Source organism: Cyanidioschyzon merolae, chromosome 20 (genome assembly GCF_000091205.1).
Source record: "Cyanidioschyzon merolae strain 10D DNA, chromosome 20, complete genome".
Lineage (NCBI taxonomy): Eukaryota > Rhodophyta > Bangiophyceae > Cyanidiales > Cyanidiaceae > Cyanidioschyzon > Cyanidioschyzon merolae.
In genome coordinates, this window is record NC_010146.1 from 1,025,580 (window position 1) to 1,044,865 (window position 19,286).

Below are 19,286 nucleotides of genomic sequence, written 5' to 3' on the forward strand. Positions count from 1 at the left end.
GTCGTCGATCGTCAGAAGAGACAGTCCTGCCATGCTCTGTTCTCGCGAAGCATTGATAGATTCGACCAGTACCCAACTGGATACGCAATGGTTGTCGATCGTCAGAAAACATAGTCCAGCCATGCTCTTCTCTCGCGAAGCATTGGTAGATTCGACCAGTACTCAACTGGATACGCAATAGTTGTCGATCGTCAGAAAACATAGTCCAGCCATGCTCTTCTCTCGCGAAGCATTGATAGATTCGACCAGTACCCAACTGGATACGCAATGGTTGTCGATCGTCACCGGGGCGACTTTTGTTCGTTCCTCTTCGAGCATCAACTTCTGCTCGACGCACTGCTTCCAATATCCAGACACCACAAACGCCCAAGGATCCAATGCTTGCTTTCTTCTTGGTCATACACTGCATCACCAAGAACGCGATAAACTTGGAACAGAAAGTGACATAGCAATCATCAGCAGCTGCTGTAGCTCCATAGAACGCTCGAACGCTGGTGAGGGCGCTCGAGCCGTGCGCTCAGCGCCAGCGGCAGTCGAGGCACCCGCAACATCGTCAACCGGCAACGGCAATCACCGCGTGCTCCCCTGAGACAGTTTTCACGGTTATACTGTATATATTGTCGTTTTGTTTCGACTTGGCCGTACTGCCTTTTCGACTGTTCTTCTGCACAGACGCGGTCGTTTGGGGCAAGATCCGTTCGTGCTCGGCTCTATGGTTGTAAGGTGTCAGCGGTACTGCGGTCGAGGCCACGCTCAAGCGTCATGTTTCGTGAGTGTCCTTGCCCGCCTTGAGCAGACACAGTTGCGACACTTTTGCCGGGCTGGTACCTTTTCTACACGTCGAGTTTGTCCCGCAGTGCATCAGAAACCGTTAATCGTTTGCTCTGGTGACGAGCGCAGGGACCCGCCGCACAGTTTGCCCAAGACTGACGGTGAGAGGAACAAGAGAACCAGTCGTTTCACCGAGGAGGAGCTACGGCGACTGTCGCAACTGGTCCAGGCAGAGCTCTTTCGCGATGAACAGAAGCCTTTGGATGTTCTAGCGGATGCAGACTTGGCGGGGAATGCGTCTTCTGGGGCTCACGCGACGCCGGTTCGGGTGAACGTTGACCTGGGGCTCTACAGGGCTCGCCGCGCGGCACAACGTGGCCGCTTTGACCTTGCTCGTGCTTTGTATTTGCGTTGTTTGGAGTGGGACGTAAGCGAAGGCCGCGCTTGGCTCGGACTCGCCCGCCTTGCAGAACGTGCCAATAACTTCGCTCTTGCACGTAGGCTCTTCCAATACGGGGTGCGGTTCGCAGCGACAACGGTGACGGCGACAACTCCGGGAACTGGTACCAGCCAGGACGCAACTGTATCGGAAAGGGCGACGTCGTCGACTGAGGAGGAATCGCGCCCTGCTTCTAGGGAGACTGCGAACGCGCGCAGGCCAAGGCGTGCACGCGTAGCACCGACGTTGAACGGATCACCATCCGTCAATATTCATCTCCTACAGGCCTGGGCGGTTATGGAGGAGTCCGCGGGCAACGTGGATCGGGCGAGAAAGCTCCTTCGTTCGGCGCTTCGGGCGGCACCACATCACGTCGCATCGCTGGTGGCTTTCGCCATGCTCGAACATCGCCAAGGAAACGATGAAGCCGCGTTGCTCTATGTCTCAGAAGCGAACAAAGTCGATCCTGAGAACTACTATGCTTTGCATGTACGGGGCCTCATTGAATGGCGGGCTTTCCGTCGGTACGAAGTTGCCCGTCGTGCTTTTGAAAAGAGCCTCGCACTTAATCCCTCCAATTCCGTGACGTACCATGCCTATGCTTGTATGGAGGCCTGGGCCCTGGGCAACGTCCAGCGCGCACGCGAGCTCTTTGATACTGCTTTGAAGAAGGGGAATCCACGGAATCGTTTCATCCTGCAGAGCTGGGCGCTTTTAGAGGCCGAGAAAGCTGATGATCTGCAGGCAGCTCGAGCGCTGTTCGCAAAGGGCACGCAGGCGCACCCACGAGATGCAGCGATCTGGCAATCCTGGGCACTCGTCGAAGCCCGGAGAGCTAAAGACGTGGAGAAAGCTCGAAAACTGTTCGCTGCTGCGCTGCACGCAGACCCACAGCATTTGGCAGCGTGGCAGGCGTGGGCCATGCTAGAAGCCGACGCATCCCGCGGTGGCAGCGGCATCGAGGAGGCCCGGAAGCTCTTCCAGAGAGCAGTGTGGGCAGCACCGGATTCGCCCGATATCGGTCGTGTCTGGCATGCCTGGGCAACAGCGGAGTTCACCTACGCTCGAGATCTGGAAAGGGCCCGGCGCTGTTGCCAACTGGGCCTCGAAGCCGAGGAACGAATCCGCGATCCGGCCAATACCAGTGACGTTGACGGAAGAGCAGTATGGAGCCCGTTTGGTGTTTCGCCAGGACAATCCGGCTCGGGGACCAGCGTCCAGAATTTTATGGTCGAGACTGAGGGTATCCAGGATTTACCGCTGATTGCAGCTGGTTCCTCGTATTTGCGAAGACAGCGATTGCGGGGACGTGGCGGTTCTTTGCGGAAGCGCTCGCAAACACGCTGCCGCCACGGTGCATTGCCGATGCTATACACACTCCTGGGTCAGATTGAGGCGCTGTGCGAGAACATTGCAGCCGCGCGTAGATGCTTTGAAAAAGCTGTGGAAATGGATCCTGGCAATTCCGATATCTGGGAAGCGTACGAGAACATGGAGAGGGATCACGGCGGCGGTGCCGTTGCAGCGCAAGCTGTAAGTCAACGCGCCCTCATCGCCACGAGTGCTCTGGAGAGGAGTCGAGCGCGGATCGCAGCCGCCAGGGCCACAGACCTGAGCCAAGATGACAACACGAACAGGATGAATGAGCGCTCCACAGACCCCGCTCTTTCCGTGAACGAGCTGCCGATCCAGCTCACTGAACCGCAACCGGGAGACTTTGCCTCAACTGGCACCTGGATTGAGTATCGGGAGCTGTTACGACTGAGTCACTCGGAGGTGACACGACGGCTCCGCCAAGGCCCGTAGAGCGACCAGATGCGACTGTATTAGGTGGCTGTTTACAGAGCGGGCCTCTGCGAGGTTTCGGTCAGGCAGGGTGATCCGTCGTGCACGGAGGCGTTGTGACAAACCTCAGTGCTTTCGAAGCATGGACTGCGCCACATGATGGTCGCGCTTTTCGAACAGCGCTTGGCGAGCTTGACGAAGCTCGTGCCCCCAGCGTCGCTTTGCTGCGTTTGACAATCAGGGCAATGCCTGGTACAATGGGGCATCGTTTGCATGTGGTTCGCATGAAAGTCGACGTTGCGACGGGGACGGCGAGACCCTCGCTGCGACGCCGGTGTCAGATAAACGTGGAACTCTGAACTGCTGGCCGTGTTCCTGCTTTGACATTTTTTGCGACTGTTTTCCATACGTTCAGTCTCAAGTTGCAAAGGGCAGCAATAAGGGCTTGAGGATCCAATCGTTGTCCCAGGATTCGCAGTTGTCCTGTCGGTGTGGCGCCTTCAAATATCTCCCGTTGGAATTCGTTACTCTACGGTTATCAAGATAATTTGCGACGCCCCCGAAGAAGCGTTTCACAACACAACCAACATCACGCTCCAATGCTTACGTACAAGCCGCCGCTCTGCTCTTATCCTTATGAGAAACGTGATCAATTCATGCATGCTTCTTGCTCCCGATCTCATCATTTCAGGGTAACACTCGGGCGCAGCAATTCGCCCTGCCGGATTGACAAGCGAAACCAGACGACCTTAAATGAGGACCTTTTCACCAGCTCATTCCGAGAGCTGGCTGAACGTGTCATGTCAACGAATCGATTTACTCCGAAAGACAAATCTGCCTGTCCATGTGTGTATCGACGAAATGGCATTCGACAAACTCATGTTACGTTGTAGGGAATATACTCGAAGAGACTCTCGTCTCCTCTGCTTGCATGAAAAAAAGACTTGGACTCGGACATGAGTCCTCGCAGCGAGCGCCTCACTTCTAGAGTGCGTCACAGCTTTGTACGCAGTAATCGTAGACGAATCGAATTTTCACTGGTTGTTCTCCAGCCTGCGTTTCCCTTGCGGTACTTGTGCCATCATGGACAATGATGCCATCCACATTTCGACCATCGAATGGAGCAGCGTGCACCTATGTGTGTGTGTGTGTTCGTGCATCGTACAGCGCGCTCGCCGAAACGCTCGCCCAGAAGAAACCCCTGATCGCAGGGTACAGGAAACCGCTTGGAAACGGAGGAGAGCATTGAGTGGTTCCTTCTGTATCGGCCAAGGGCATCTGTCGAGCGACGAAGCGAGCGTTCACGCTACCCAAAGCGGTTCTCCGAAAACGGAGTGTCATGGACGTTTGAGAATACCTCACCACAGCCAAGTGGCACCACTGTGAACTGCGCACTGAGCCTGTATACAAGGAGGATAGGAGTAGCGAGCGGAGCGCAGGTGCAGCTTCCGCCCTGGCGTGAAATACGAACAAGACGGCCAAAAGTGCCACGGCTGGACTTTATCGCCGCGATGAACTCCCGTCGACGGCTGACAATGAACCCGGAGAGAATTGTACGGCCGACGGTTGCAACGCAGGATACAACAGGTCACAAAAGGAAGCATGCACATAAAAATACCGCCATGGCTGCTGTGCGCAGCAACGAAAAAAGACCCAAACTTTCCACGCGAGCTCGCTGCCCGGTCCCATTTTGTTCCTCGTACGGGTGTTGCGCGGCGCGTTCCGCATGCAAGGCCGCCGTTCCTTCGAAGCAGATCGAGCGAAATCTGGTAGGCGGACAGCACATGTCGCGGGCCTCTGACGTGTCCCCGCTCTGATCCTGATGAGCGTTTCGCTCGATCGCCTCAGATGTTCCAATCGAATGTCGTGGCAGCCTACAGCGCGGCGATCGTGGCGCGCACGGCGAAACGTTTCGTCCACAAATAGAACCGTAGTTTCACCTGAATTATGTTCCACCACCAGACGCGTGTCCTCAAACGCTTTTCGCGGTTTATAACAGATACGTCTGAAGTGCGTTCATTTGATACAATATAAAATCTGAAGGATCGTTATGGACATGGAAGACGGGGATTCTGGATGGTGGTTGTCATCGCCGAGTTCGACCAGGAAATCAAAAAAATCCTCTTCTCGCCGACTATCGAGTGACCAGGGGTATGTGATGAAGAAATTGGAGAGAAAGGCGAGAAAAGGTGCCTGCCCGACGTGACGATGACGGGACTTCCGTGATTCAGAGGGCGCGAGTTCGACGACTGCGTCTAAAGGTGCGTTCTGGCAGTGACAGGGAACGCACAGAGTTCGTGCACCCAGACTTTAACGCAGCGATGAATACCAGGTGATATGAGGTATTGCACACGCGACCCGACGAGCAGAGACGATCCACCAGCTTTGTCGGGCAGCCTTTCGGAGTCGAAGTGTGCAAGGAGAAGCTGAACCCGATACAGCACGGGGGCCCGTCGAGACAACCAGGAAGGCGTCTGCAGTTGCGAGTCATATCGACCCTCTGTGGTCGTGAAACGTTTTTCGTTTTATCGGACAGTGAGAACCGGACACGTGTCCGCGTGCGATCGCAAGCGACTGGCGTCGCATCGTTTTGCGATACGCTTGCCAGAATCTTTTCGAATTCTTGTTCTAAACGCGTGCATTATTGTGCGTTACAGGGATACAATGGGAAAGTCAATAATCGCTTTCTGTTTCATGTTCATCGCACTCCTGGGCGGTGCAGTTGCGTTGCCTGTTCTCCGTCAAACGATGCTGGACGGTGGACCGAACCCTTTCGTGCCGTCCGGTGGCAGTAGCAGTACGGGAGGGAGCTCGAGCAGCGGCTCTGTCTATGGCGCTCCGACGGATAGCTCTGCAACGCGTGCACCCGTGACGTCGACTGAAACCACTATCCCCCGGGATACGGCGCCAACGCTGGTAGGTGGTCCCTTCGCCAGCGTCCTCCCGAGCCCGAGTATGATGCCCAGCCCCAGCATGATGGTGAGCCCAGGCGTGGGCACCGGGATGATGACAATCGGGTGAATGGGTATGCGCTTATGAGCAGGGTGGCGACTCGCTTGAATATTCGAAACAATGGATGGTCTGGGCGCCCGCATCACGGTTCCGTGTTCCTGTCGATTTCACGTGCTTTGGCCGGGAAAAGGTACGGTACTGGTGTTAGCGGGCGGGCGCAGGACGACCCACTCGTAGATGTTTATGGTTGATCGAGAGGCGTTCCGATCTTTGGACAGTGTAATTATCTCTAGCACGCCCGTGGGGACTGCATTACGGAAAGAAACCATGGAACGAAGAGGTACCTTCCATGCCGAATCTGTTGTAAAATTCTTTCCAGGTTTTCTAACATCATCAAGAAGCAGCATTCGCCCCAGGCCCTCAACCTCGCATTCTTCAATCCTAAAACCACGCTGAAAACCCTGTCCTTTACGTTCAACTGCCCAGAGGTTGCGTTGATGCCGGCTGCGGTGTATAGTAGAGAACGGCGCGCTCGTTCCGCGGTTGCAACGGGCGCACGTTTGGTTGGCCCTGCTGCGCTGCCAGGATGCGATCCACAATTCGCTGCGGCAACGAGTCACGATGGGTCAACACAATCCACTTGATGTTCTCCGAGCAAGGCGGCATCGTCAGGCTGCCTCGGTAATAGAAGAAGCAGGGCCGTGCCTCAGGGTCCAGCTCCTCGGCGGCCAGCGCCATGCCTGACTCGATTTCTCCGGCTGGCGATCGTGATGCCAGTGATGCTGCAGTGTTTTCTCGCAAGAGCGTATCCGCAAAATTGAATTCCACGAAGCGTGTGGTTCTCAGTCTACCGGGCCGAGATGGTGCCGTTTGGCTGGTCGCTGTGCTCGATGGTGGTAGCGACGAGTTCGATGCATCGGCGACCAGAGACTCAGCGTGGACACTGGCACGCGTAGCGCCGGCGGCTGCTGAGGTGTAGGTCAGCGAGGTCTCGCCATTCGTTGCGCCTGCATCCTTCTGTGCCGGAGGCTGACCAGCTGGTGCTTCATCCAGCAGCGAGAGCAGCTCATCGAGCCAGCGTGGAACCGCTGTATCAGGCGCGCCTACTGCCGCTGCGCCCGCACCGCTTCCGCTGCTCGCTGGGTTCGCCTCGGGAACCGCACGCCAGATGCGACCAATCACGGCAACATCGTTCTCATCCGCCACGTTCCGAAACACGGCATGCATTTCGAGGTCACCACGGAAACGTTCGATGACATGCTCGCTCTGAGGTGCATGGAAGTGAATGTTCACCAGGCGATACTGTTGCACTTGCGCGTCGCTGAGTTTGACTGGAGTCGGCGCCTCAGTTGCCACAACCGATGTGCCATCGCCATCAGTCACCTTTGGGAGCTCTGGAGGGATCTCTCGTAATATCAAGGTCGCTGCTGGAAGCGGCGCTTCAAAGCCGGTGACCGGCGGTACATCACCGACAATAGGCGGTGGTGGCGGAATATACTGCTCGAACATCGCCAACGGCGGTTGAACGCCCGGTGGAGACGGCTCGAGACGTTTCCACTGCGCAACATTACTCCGTATCTCGAACGGAGCGGCCGCAGCCGAGTATTCAAAACGCAATGCTTCTCGCTCCGAAAGTGCTATTGGCGACTGGAAACGTCCACAAGAGCACAGACGATATGCGTCAGCGAGACTGCCCCATTGGGACGGCCCTCGCTCTGACCCGTAGTCCCAGCAGAGGTTCTGGTTGCCTGACGCAACCTTCGGGCTTTGCGTATCAGGAGCCTGCGCTTGCGTGGATGTCTGCCTTTGTCCGGATCCCGCGAGGTTGCTCGTAACGTTCAGGGCACCAGCGGCTGGAGCAGGGCCGCCCTGTGCGTGCACGAGAACTGGTTGGCCTAGAAGAAGCGCCGCGGAAAGAAGCGCCATGACCGCTCCTCGATCCCACGAAAGCGCTATTCGCAATAGCCTCTTGGAGCCGTTTCCAAAATTGGCCATTTTCAATGCCGAGAAAGAGCAGAGCTTGGAGTGTCGCCGCAGGTGCAGGTCACGCGTCAGCGCGCAACGCTGAAGTTTCGTGGAGAGAAACCGCTTTGAGTTTCGTCGGAAACAAGCTCTACACAACAAGAACCCCATAGATCAATATATCTTGACAGAGTCTCCGATCCTTGAGTTGAATTAAGTTGAATTAAGCGTACGTTCGCGAAGTATCGTGTCTTAAAGCGCTGAACAACGGTTCAGGTAAACGCTTCGAATATCAGCGGACGCGAAGCACGTTAAGCGCTGCGCCCGGTGGCGGCTCTCGGGCACGCCCCTGGTGTCGATGCGGCTGCTCTTATGGGGTATCGTTTACCAGCGGTATGAGCATTTCAAACGCACAGCTCTGCTGAATTTGTGTGCAAGCAGCGCAAGTGTAAGTACAGTAGGTTGTGAATGGTCAGGTCGAGTGCGAAGCTTAGAGTCGGGAGCACATACCTGTGCTGTTTTGATCGAAGAGGGTTCCGCGCAGGTGCGCACTCCCGCGACGCTGGAGCTCCACGACGTGGACGACCCGCAACCCGCGGTGTGTCTGTTCGTTGCAGTAACCAGCATAAACGCCTCTTGGGGTGTATGCGTTCCAGAAAAGAGGAAGGCTGGCTTTCCAGGAAGCCAGTACGAGCTACCTCAGCCACGTTGAGAGACTTCAAAGTTAGTATGGGAACTGCTTCAACCAGGTAAGTGTCCCCGGCTGACGTCCAGCTGACATGATCGGTTACAAGTACACGTTTTCCCGCATTCTACAGCAGCAAAAGTCTCTGGTGTACCTAGGAAACGCTGCTGTGGACACACGTGGGCGACCCGGTCGTCGAGGTCACTCCGATCTTGTATGCATATCGTGAACGCATCCAAGCGTTTTTATGGATGCATGCGCATACGAACGCTTGCACAGATGAACGCGCGTACATAGAGACCCATGTTTATTATGAGATACACAGTCGAGCGCACTCATCGATGAACGTACGCGCATATACATACATGGTGCCAGTGACCTGCACATATGCGTAGAGGCACGGCTGCCGCCTAGGTGAACGCGCGTACGCCGTTGCGCTTCCTGTCCTGCCAGAAGCTCACGAACAGCTGCTGTCGCATCGTACCTTGCAGCAGCGCATGCGCCCTGCTTTGCCTCGTGCCGCATGCTCGCGGAGTATGCAGCGTTCTACCCAGTCGTACCTTTGACGGATTTCGTTGCGTGGCAGCAATGGAGCATGTCGCAGGCATCGACCGTACCGTACGGTTCGTTGCTGGCCTCGTGGCACAGAGCGCATTCACTACATCGAGGAGGCGTCGCATGCTTCGCGCTCCGTAGTTCACCTGTAAATGTATACAGCAGTTTTTGAATGAGATTCGATTGAGGTCACTCCATCATACTGGTACTATTCAGGAAAATTCGATTTCTCTAATGAACATATACGCTGTTGCCTCTGTCGATACAGGGCCTCGATTCCATCGAGGTGACTCCACTACACTGGTGCAATTCAAGAACTTGTTCGATTTCCCTAACGAACATGTACGCACTTGCCTCCATCAATACAGGGCATCGATCACATTGTTCCCTTGGTCGAGTCCCTTTGCGGTCACTGGAACAGCTCCGCCGCCTGTACCACGTCGGCAAGTACCAGCTGTGCAATTTCGATACTAGACATTGCTTCGCCACGAAAACAGGTCCGATGCCATTGACCACTCTGCTTCCATTTAACCACTATCCTGAAATCCGACACTGCACCTTCGCCGAGCCAGGACAGTTTGCGGTCGACTTGGGCTAGCCCCACCTGCATCGATGCGTTTGTCGGGCCACGAATGACGACGCTCTGGCTCTCAGATGATTGCGCTTCACGACCAGATGTTTGAGGCGCTTCCTGAAAGACGTTGACAAAACGAATCAGATGGTTATCGGGGCACTCGAGGCCATGCGCGTTCGTTTCTTTGGGATCGTGCGTACCCGTGAACCGGACTAGAAACTGAAGAACGGTTTCGTTGGTCCGTGCCTGTTCGAACAGGCTCTCGTACAAACTGTCCAAGGATGAAATACCATCGGGGCTATCCATAAAGTTCCGGGATGTCATAAAACGGTGAAATGACGAGACATTGGTGGCGTCTGTGGGATACGTCTCCGCGTGCCCAGGCGGGGGAAGAAAAGTTGCCGGTTCCTGTTCGAATAGAGAACGACATCCCACGAAGGGCGAGTCTCGCAGTCGGTGTTCTACGCAATCGAGGTCGCATCCCGTCATGCTCTGACGTGATTCATCGTAGAGAGGTTGTATACACACACGTGCATCACGGACCAGGTTCAGATCAGTGAAACCGAGAGCACGCGCGCAGACCATCGCTCGAGTGGCACAGAGAATGCCGGAGAGCTCCTCGCGGCAGTCCCAGGTCTCGAGATGCCCAGCGGAGCGCGATTCCCGCACAGCAGCGGAAAACGAAAGGCCGCGTTCCATTCGCTCAAGAACGTGCCCGATCCCCGGGCTCATGACGGCTTCGAAGCACACCAGGTTTGGCTTCATCTTCGACAAATACTTGAGAAACGCCAGCAATGGAATATCTGCACCAATGGCTGCATTACTGTGAACCGCGGGATGACGCAGAAGGAATCCGGAGGCTTGCACTGCAAACTGCCTGTTCAAGTTAGTGACTTGCGGATCTTGATCCGGATACAAGCGATTGATGCGCTCGAGCAGGCCCATTCCAGTCTCGTCAGCGGTTTGCTCTTCGTGTGGCGCCGCAAAGCAAACAGCGTTCGCTGAAACAATGCGCACTTTTGGATAGAATTGTCTGACCAAGGCAAGCAGCGCTCCCGCATGCGCTGCTTGACTCGTGTCCACGACAACTACGCCATCGAGACACGGCACCTGCGCAGCGCCGACTGCCGGTCGCACGTACGCAGGGCCAGATGATGAGAGCCTGCCAGTCGCAGCCGTTGACGCCAGCATCGATCGCAGCGCTGCCCACAAGCTTGTCGTATGCTCGTCTCCGGTATCGCGCGCTGATGTATATGTGAATTCCGCGCCTTCGTGCCAAAGCTTGTTGATGTCATGGACAGTGGCAATAGGTTGCCAGTGAGTCGGACCGAAGGATATCCCCACAAGCTCTAGGACTATCCTTTCATCTTCGTAGAAGACGGCCGGCACCGCAGCTGTTTCGCAAACGTCGACCGCAGCAACTGAGCGGCCGCTTTGAGTGTCCCATGCTGCTTGTGCAGCCAATGTCTTCAGCATGAGACCGACAAACGCAGGTCCAACAGTGCCTCCGGCAAGCAGGACAACGCCAACCTTTTTCTTCGCTCGTGCAGGCTCGAGCCACTGGTCTGCTTCGACTACTCTGGACAGATCGCAATCCTTCGGCGCCGCGCATATCGAGAGCGTCAAGTGGGCCAAGCGCTCGGCAAGGCTTTGCAGCAGGGCCCCGCGCTCAAAAAGCTGCTTTGCCGATGAAGCAATCGAGCTAGAGCGCAAACCCTGCCCTACTTTGAAAGTTCGTTCCTTGGGTGGCTGTTCCAAGTCGCACGGCGTCGGTTGAACGCAGTCCTCGGCGAGCGCGCTAGGCGTTTGCGTCCGCTGCTCTTGGCTGATCCGTTGCGTCTCCAGTCCAGAACTGTCAGGAAGCGTTTCGAACCGTTCTCCCCGAGAACGAAAACGTGGCTCCTGAAGGTTTGGACCGGTCTGGACGCTCGTGAGAAGGCCCCGCAGTGTGTGGGATAGGAGGTCCGGGCCGCCTTCCAGCTGTTGCAGAAGTTTTTCGATCCCTTGACGAACTTCAGCGAGCCAGGACTCCAGATCAGGAGCAGACCCAGAGACCGAGGATGCATGGGCGTCCATGGTTATCTGTTTTTCTGTAAAGACAAGAGCGTTTACAAGAACCCTGATTTTACCACATACGAGATTTCACGTGCATCTCAAAGCGAGCGCTCTGAAACTAGCGTCGCACCGCTGCGACCCGCATGGCTGCTCCAAGCCAGAGTAGATCTGACCGCAATCCGAATAACGAATGGCTGTGACACGAAAACGTGTCCACGACGCATCATTCGCGCCGATCTCCGACGTCTTTCTTTTGGGTCACGAAGGAGTAGAAATACATGCTTGGCGATCGAAGATGGTGATAGGGAACTTTTCTAACCATAATAGTATCCAATTGTATATTAAGGTCTCTAATAAACAAGATTTCCGTGATCCAAGATGGTGATACGGAACTTTTCTACCCATACCAGTATCAAACTGAATTCATGGTACATGTTTGTATCTAAAGGACATGGTGTTCTGGCTTGCTCGTAGCTCGATCCATGCCCGCACAGGTACGCGCACAGTCGTTTGCCACAGACTCCGTCTGGTTCGCACTTGCGCTTCACGTATGGGTTGGCTCATGCGTGCACAAACTGACGCATGTCTCAGTTAAACGCAGTTTTTAGAGCGAGAGCTTTGTTTAGAGTTGCTGCGTGGCCGGGGTTCAGTCAGCAGACGCGACCTGTGTCCGGGGCGTGTTTGCACACGTGCCAGACGTTTGACCTGCTTGCAACAGAGCACCTGTGGCGCCGAAGCTGCCTCGATGTTGAAAACGCTTTCAAGGCGCACATCATACAGCGACGTTGGAAGAGGAGCAGCTCAAAACGAGCACCGGCAGTGACGTCAGCGGAGTCGACTGGCGACACGACCGACTGGGCACGCTGGCTCCACGAAGCAGAGGCGCAGGTGCGTTCTACACACACCGCGCTGCAGCGTGACCTGGACTCCATACGCACTGGACGAGCAGACCCCGGGCTACTCGACTCGGTCATCGTTGTGCTGTCAGACGGTTCGCGCGTGCCGCTACGGAAGCTGGCACATGTCTCGCTCAGAGATCCACGTACGCTGCAGGTGCTCGTCCATGATGCCTCGTGGGCGGGAAACTGCGAGAAAGCAATCCGGAGCGCTGGTCTCGGCTTAAACCCGGTCGCTGGCACCGGCAATGCAAGTCATGCGCTCTTCGTGCCGGTACCGCCACCATCAGTCGATGCGCGCCGCCAAATGATCCGTCTCGCATCACAGCGAGCAGAAGAAGCTCGAAAGGCTATTCGTCTAGTTCGACGAGACCTACTTGAACAGATTAAATCACACGTTATCCGCGAGGATGATCGCTTTGCGCTCAGAGAGAAGGTAGAAGTCGAGGTCCAGCGCTGGGTCAGAGCCGTCGATCAAGTCCTCCATGCCAAGGTTCGTGAACTCGAGCACCACTGATGCATCCGCTTTGCCGAGCGATCGTGTAACAAATGGACGCCGTCGCACTCCCTCTCCACCAGCAAGAAAGCATGCTATCCTCGGGCACCAATGCCTGAGATCCAGGTTATCTGCGAAGATAATCATGTGGGTCTTGTTTAGGTCAAGCATTGACCACCGGCGCGTGAGATTTAGACCATGCTAACGGACAATCTTGAGAGAATTGCGTAGGTTCAATGATGCACAGCGTTTTGTGCGATTAAGCGGAAGCAGGGTTTCCTCACTTTCAGCAAGATACGCGCAGCACCTGGAGACGCTGTCTGGTGGGCAACCTCTATCCGTCGTGGCGATCGCTCCATTTGTGTTCGTCTGCGTGGATTCTGCGCGATGATCCGAACAACATCGGGGACTCCAACGCCAGCGCAAGTGGGTGCCTCTGTATGGAAACTTGCTCGGGTGCGGGTCCAAGAACTCGACAACGACTTTCATCTGAAGCGTGCTTTAAAGTCTGCCAGCGCTTGGCGAACGCAGTACTGACGGGCGCCTTCATTTCAGGAAGAAGAAACACACTCGCCCCTGCGAATAGGTCGTCGCCTTTGATACCACGCAATCCGAATAAAGCGGATTGTTTCCTTCAGAATTTGGGCAGAGCCTAGGAGGAGGGCAACCTCGCAGAATGCAGCCTGTTGCAGGAAACACTGGAAGATTCCTACATTGGTGCAGGCATTTCGATGCCACGTAGGTCCTAGATGGAGCACGTTTCGGGCGGGATGCCCGCAATACAAGCGCGCGAACCTTCGGCACAGTCCTGAGGAGCTCCGGAAATACCCGGAGAGGCAGCGAGTGACTTGAGCTCCGAAAAATCGTGTTCAACTCGACGAGCGCAACACCGACTTCGAATCCGTCGCGGAATGAAACTGGAATCCTGGCGAACGCGCTGCAATGCCCCTTGTTCAGAGCAGATCGTCTGTAACGTACTCGATCGGACGAATGATCATTCACGAAGTAGATTCTGGTCTGGGGTTCCTAAACCCGAACGTTGGTCACTTTCCTACATAACGGTTTTTAGCATCTGCGCATCCTGGAGATCCCTGGTTCGATGCAACGATCCCTTACCCCCAGACATAATCGCATCTCCTTCGAGAAGCCGAACCTAACGGAAGCAGAGACCCGACTTGCGCCTCTCGTGGATACGTCTCGACGCTCCGTCGTATGGGCTGACCACACCCAACATCCCCGCTACCGATTCGAGCGAGAGAGAATGTTTTACGGGCATGCCATTGTCCGGCGCATAGCACCTAGCGCTCATGGATGGTATACGATCGACCTCTAGATCCAAGCATCGATTCCGCGACTGAAAAGCCGGTGCTCCCTGGAGCGCCTCAGCTCATCGCCTGCGTCACCGGAGCATCATAGTTGCTGATCGCTCGCTTCCGATCGATGCGCTTGAGCAGACCAGCCAGGGTACGCCCGGGCGCGAGTTCAAGGAAATTTGTCCGATCACCGTGGTCCATAATGGCGGTCTGGATGCAGGCCTGCCAACGAACTGGCGCAGTTAGCTGCTCCACCAGGCGCTGTTTAATGGCATCTTTCTGATTTTCGTGAGGACGTCCCGTCACGTTGCACATCACCGGGTACTGAAGCGGCAGATTCACGTCGATCGTTTGCAGCGCATCCGCCAAACGATCCGCTGCTGGCTGCATGAGCTGGGAATGGAACGCTCCAGCAACGCTGAGTTCCGTCGCCTTGAGGTGCAATGTGGCCGTCGCATATTCCATGGCCCTCCGGCAGGCGTCTTTCGATCCACTGAGTACGATCTGGCCTGGGGCATTAAAGTTTGCAGGGACAAGAACCTCGTTACGCTTCCGGCACGCTTCACAGAGGTCCATAGCTTGTTCCTCCGAGATGCCCAGAATAGCGACCATGGTTCCCTCTGAGTCCTCTGCTGCTTTCTGCATAGCATCACCGCGGATCGTGACGAGTTCCAGGCCGGCTTCGAACTCGAACGCTCCTGCGAGCGTCAGCGCAGTGTACTCGCCGAGGCTCAGGCCCGCCGTCGCTGCCACGTAACTCGGTTCGCGACGCGTGCCAGGTGCGAGCTCGAACTGCTGTAGCCCGTACCAGCAGGCCAGTGATGTCACAAAAATCGCTGGTTGCGCGACATCCGTTCGATCGAGGACGTGCTTCGGGCCGTTGAACATTATATCCATCAAACTTTGACCATTCGGTAGACGAGAGCGTCCCAGGTAGCGATCTGCGCGTTGAATTATCTCCCGTGCTGCGCTGGATGCCTCGTACCAGGCGCGTCCTTGGCCTACCGTCTGCGCACCCTGACCCGGACAAAGCACTACGACAGGTTCGCCTTCGCGCATGTGTAGCGTGCTGGCGTGGCTCCAACGCGTGCCGTGTCGCTCGCTGAGGCGGCGCACAGGCGCCACCACGAACCAAGGCGCCGCGGCCGCTGCTTTTCGCCACACGGTGCGCAGTCGTTTGTGTTGAGCGCACTGCAGTACAGGCCGCACGCCAGTGCCAACGCCGGCGCCCTTACTGACGGACACGAAACCCACTGGGGTTTCCATACACCAAACCGTTGCAGTGAAGTACACGAGTGCCAGCGCAGCGTCAGCGCACGATGCCTAGCTTCGACGTACGCGTCGCCAGCACCGCTGCCAATACGACTCCGCGTCAGAGGGCCGTGTACGGGCGTGATGCGCACAGACGCCCATTCCTTTGTCCATTTTATTCCTATATGTACTAGTACAGAGATTTTGCAGCCGCCGCGCGCAACGCTCCGGATGACATGCCGTATCAGCGGCGGTTTCGCTCGCCGATCTGGAAAGCACCCGCAACGATTCCGCTGTTGCAGGACCAGGCGACGCAGCGCCCAGCCCTGGCACTCACGGACGCGTCTGCTACCAGTGCGTGCTGGGTACGCGCAGCGTTCCGTGCGGTTTGGCAGGTGTGCGTTCACCTTGGTGTCTGCAGGATACCTGGTCCTGAAGTTCGAGTCGATCTTGAGCTCATCAATTCTTAAAGCTTAATTCCTCCTTCTGAGCTCTATGGTTACCGCGGCAGGGTCGAGCGTCCAGAGAAGCAGCGTGCATTCGATGACCCGGCTCTATGTATCAGATTAAACGGGCACCCTGAAGTGCTCACTATCTTCCTGATTTTCGATTCCTTTTTCGAATTTTTTCCCAGTGCACAGCCTTGCAGTTCGAAATGGAGCAAGAAGGACTTTTGTATTCATGTGTTGTTTTGGGATTTTTGGTCGATGTTTTTTCGAAGGGGCACCTCTGTCGTTTCGCCCATGAACCTTGATACGTCACCGAAATCAAGATGAATCGCGATGCCTTTTAACAAGCGTTTGTGAAATCACCGGTGTCACCATCCAGTTCATACGTGCACCGATTACGCTACTCCTCTGCTTATGTTGCGCATACGTAATCACGAATGCTTCACGTTCCCAATGCTTCCGTGTCAGGGTAGCTCATGGACGCAGCAAGGCGCGCACCTGGACGGACGACGACCAATACATGGCGTCGTCCAGTGACGACATCATCACAAGCCCATGCCGAAAGTCCTCAGAACTTGTCATGTCAAGCAGTCGATGCCGTTCGAAGGACGAATCCGTCTCTCGCCGTGGCAGTCCATAAAACGTCATTCGACAGCCGCGGCATAATAGCTCTGTCTGGATACGCACCCAGCTGCTCCGGTCGCTTCTATTTCCTCGGTAAATGCCTTCGACTCGAGTCATTGCAGCGATCGCATCCAGCGCAGAGCGCGTCACCGCTTTGCACACAGGGAGCGTAGACGGATCGACGTTGCTCGACTTGATCGCGAGCGTGGACTTTTTTTCTCGTACTTGTGTCACCATGGAGGACATTGCGTTGCGTAAATCGTCTATCGGCTAGAACAGCATGCGCGTGTATTTTCAGCGGTCAAAATACTCGTCGAAGGAATCGCATAGATGAAGCCACGGATCGTAGGATACGGTACCGAGCACGGAAACCAATGAAGCATCGCGTGGAGCCTGCTGTACCCGTCCAGGGTGTGCATAGAGCAGTGAAGCAAACGTTCACGCGGCGCATTGCCGCGCTCAGACGAGGATGAGGAGGAGCTCCTGTGAACGTTTGAGGGCACCTCATCACAGCCAAGTGTCATCGTTGCGAACGGCACACGGAGCTTTTCGACAATGAAGATGCAAAACGGCGAGCGACGCATAGATTACATTCCGCGCCTGTGCATTCCATGTGTCGACAAGCGCCGCAATCAGCGAAACGGGGACTAGAACGCTACGATCAACATCTCCCGACTGTTGAGAACAGAACTGGAAGCAAAGCAGAGACCTGCATACTTAAAAGCGGAGATGAGATCAAAAGGAAGCAGTCGCAGAAAAACCTCGCAGAGGCTGGTATGAACTACAGTCGGCATAGATCCAAACTTCATTGCGTACGCCCGTGTTGGAAGACCTGTTCCATGTTATTCTCCCAGGGGTGCGGCAGCGAGTACGTCATGCAGTCCCCATGACAAAGGCTGACGACCATGAAGAGCGCGCCACAAAGTCTCCCTCGACGGTAATCCAGTGTCGCATATGCCAGTGGTTCACGCATCGGACGCCCGCGGCAGTGTCGCTTACACTCCGGATGCTTCAGCTACACTCGCTGCATGCGCGTCATGCGCAGCATCCACAGTTCCGTCATCGTCTCCGGTGTTCGATGTCTCCGCTGCGGGCGCTGCCTGAACACCATTCTCCATGCCTTCGTTTGATAATGTCTCATTCGCTTGTAAGACCGATGATAAGTGCCCTGTTTGCGTGGAAGGCAGCGTTGCCGACTCTGGCTCGGTACCATTGACGGCTCCCGCGCTATCGCTCGACGGGAGCGGCGCAGAGGCGAGCTTCGCACGGTTGCCCGCCGGTTGCACCCGCTCGAACCCGGGAACTTCCTTCTCCCAAAACGGCACCGTCCGCGGCACGAACTGCGGTTTCGAGTTTCTATAGCGGTAAACGGAAAAGGCTGCTAAACAAGCCAAAACACCCCCAGCTAGACCCAGGCCTTGAATAACTTGTCGGTTACTCGTATCCGAGTGGTCATCGAGGTAGTTGCAAAAGTCCGACTCGCCGGGGCCCACCTCGTGTCCTTCGGGTAGGGGGCTAGTTGGCGGTTCGTCTGCCGTCTGAATGTTGGACTCTGCTCGGATCTGGCGCGCATAACGTACCAGTTCTTCAAAAGTCGCTTCCCTATGGTGAGACGCGCCTTCGCTGGCAGCCGCACTGAACGTCCTGCGCCAGAGGCGACTGCAGGGTCGCGACAACGTCCACAACGTACTGGCCCGGAGAGCAGACTGCCTCAAGACGGTTCCCATACCGCGAGTGACAGTGCTTCGCTAGTATCACCGCTTTATCGCTAGACTCCACCAGAAAGACTCTCCTGCGTTGCTCTTCCTGTCGTGCGTTCGAGCTGGAACGCTGCTCGTTGCAAAACAATACTCCGTTCTCGCCAGCGCTGCCAATGGAGGCGAGGCGAGGTAGCGACAGGCTGCCGCTGCAAGTCCTGCGTAGCGAACGTGCAGCAGAGAGGGTTGAGTGCCTTTCACGTATGTCAGGTTGCGTATTGCAGGATGCTTTTGGATCCTAGCTTGGGATGGTGCATAGCGTCTGGCTGCTCTGTGAGGGACGTCGCCGTGTGGGCCTGTACTCGCTGAACGATTGTTACGGGCACACAAGCGCTGGGAACTGTGTGGCGCCCCAGTCATCACAGTATCCGCCTTACTACCGATCACTCAGACCTCCGTAACATTGAATTACTCCATCAAGGTGTGTCGTTTCAAATTCTGTACTTGTTGATCGCAATTTCTTGTTTCACGCTCTCGCGGTGCGGTGTCAGAGAGGAAGCTTGACACCCGCCTTCGAAACTTAGCTCCAAGGCCATCGGCGCTGTTTGGACGCCATATTCTGATCCTGAACGCAGTAACCAACTTTTTTATCGTAGAGTTCGAGCGTTTCTGAGGTTAATGTCGCCGTTCGCGGCTCGACATGCTCCATGCACAACTGAGCTGGCAACCTCGTTCAGTGTCGTTTCGCGTACCCGATACATGAGTGGAACGCACCACCGAAT

The 19,286-nt window shown here is 55.8% G+C and overlaps 6 protein-coding genes across 6 annotated transcripts, besides 2 other annotated features; 2 read left to right on the plus strand and 4 right to left on the minus strand.

Moving 5' to 3' along the window:
• Positions 1–712: 712 nt before the first annotated feature.
• CYME_CMT415C (similar to psbB mRNA maturation factor Mbb1) lies at positions 713–3,016 on the plus strand (the record flags this gene model as incomplete). Its single annotated transcript, XM_005539337.1, has 1 exon — positions 713–3,016. The coding sequence occupies one exon, from the start codon at positions 713–715 to the stop codon at positions 3,014–3,016; it is 2,304 nt and encodes a 767-aa protein (XP_005539394.1).
• A 3,405-nt stretch (positions 3,017–6,421) lies between these two features.
• On the minus strand, positions 6,422–8,080 carry CYME_CMT416C (similar to carbonic anhydrase precursor; the record flags this gene model as incomplete). Its single annotated transcript, XM_005539338.1, has 1 exon — positions 6,422–8,080. One exon carries the CDS (start codon positions 8,078–8,080, stop codon positions 6,422–6,424), a length of 1,659 nt encoding a protein of 552 aa, XP_005539395.1.
• A 201-nt stretch (positions 8,081–8,281) lies between these two features.
• Positions 8,282–9,998: a sequence feature (possible transcribed region).
• On the minus strand, positions 9,559–11,799 carry CYME_CMT418C (similar to bifunctional aspartokinase/homoserine dehydrogenase; the record flags this gene model as incomplete). Its single annotated transcript, XM_005539339.1, has 1 exon — positions 9,559–11,799. The coding sequence occupies one exon, from the start codon at positions 11,797–11,799 to the stop codon at positions 9,559–9,561; it is 2,241 nt and encodes a 746-aa protein (XP_005539396.1).
• A 561-nt stretch (positions 11,800–12,360) lies between these two features.
• Positions 12,361–13,191, plus strand: CYME_CMT419C (mitochondrial ribosome releasing factor RRF; the record flags this gene model as incomplete). The annotated part of the gene is made up of 1 exon (XM_005539340.1): positions 12,361–13,191. One exon carries the CDS (start codon positions 12,361–12,363, stop codon positions 13,189–13,191), a length of 831 nt encoding a protein of 276 aa, XP_005539397.1.
• A 1,361-nt stretch (positions 13,192–14,552) lies between these two features.
• CYME_CMT420C (malonyl-CoA:Acyl carrier protein transacylase) lies at positions 14,553–15,749 on the minus strand (the record flags this gene model as incomplete). The annotated part of the gene is made up of 1 exon (XM_005539341.1): positions 14,553–15,749. One exon carries the CDS (start codon positions 15,747–15,749, stop codon positions 14,553–14,555), a length of 1,197 nt encoding a protein of 398 aa, XP_005539398.1.
• A 2,053-nt stretch (positions 15,750–17,802) lies between these two features.
• CYME_CMT421C (hypothetical protein) lies at positions 17,803–18,534 on the minus strand (the record flags this gene model as incomplete). Its single annotated transcript, XM_005539342.1, has 1 exon — positions 17,803–18,534. One exon carries the CDS (start codon positions 18,532–18,534, stop codon positions 17,803–17,805), a length of 732 nt encoding a protein of 243 aa, XP_005539399.1.
• Positions 18,535–18,717: 183 nt separating this feature from the next.
• Positions 18,718–19,286: part of a sequence feature (possible transcribed region) that runs on past the window's edge.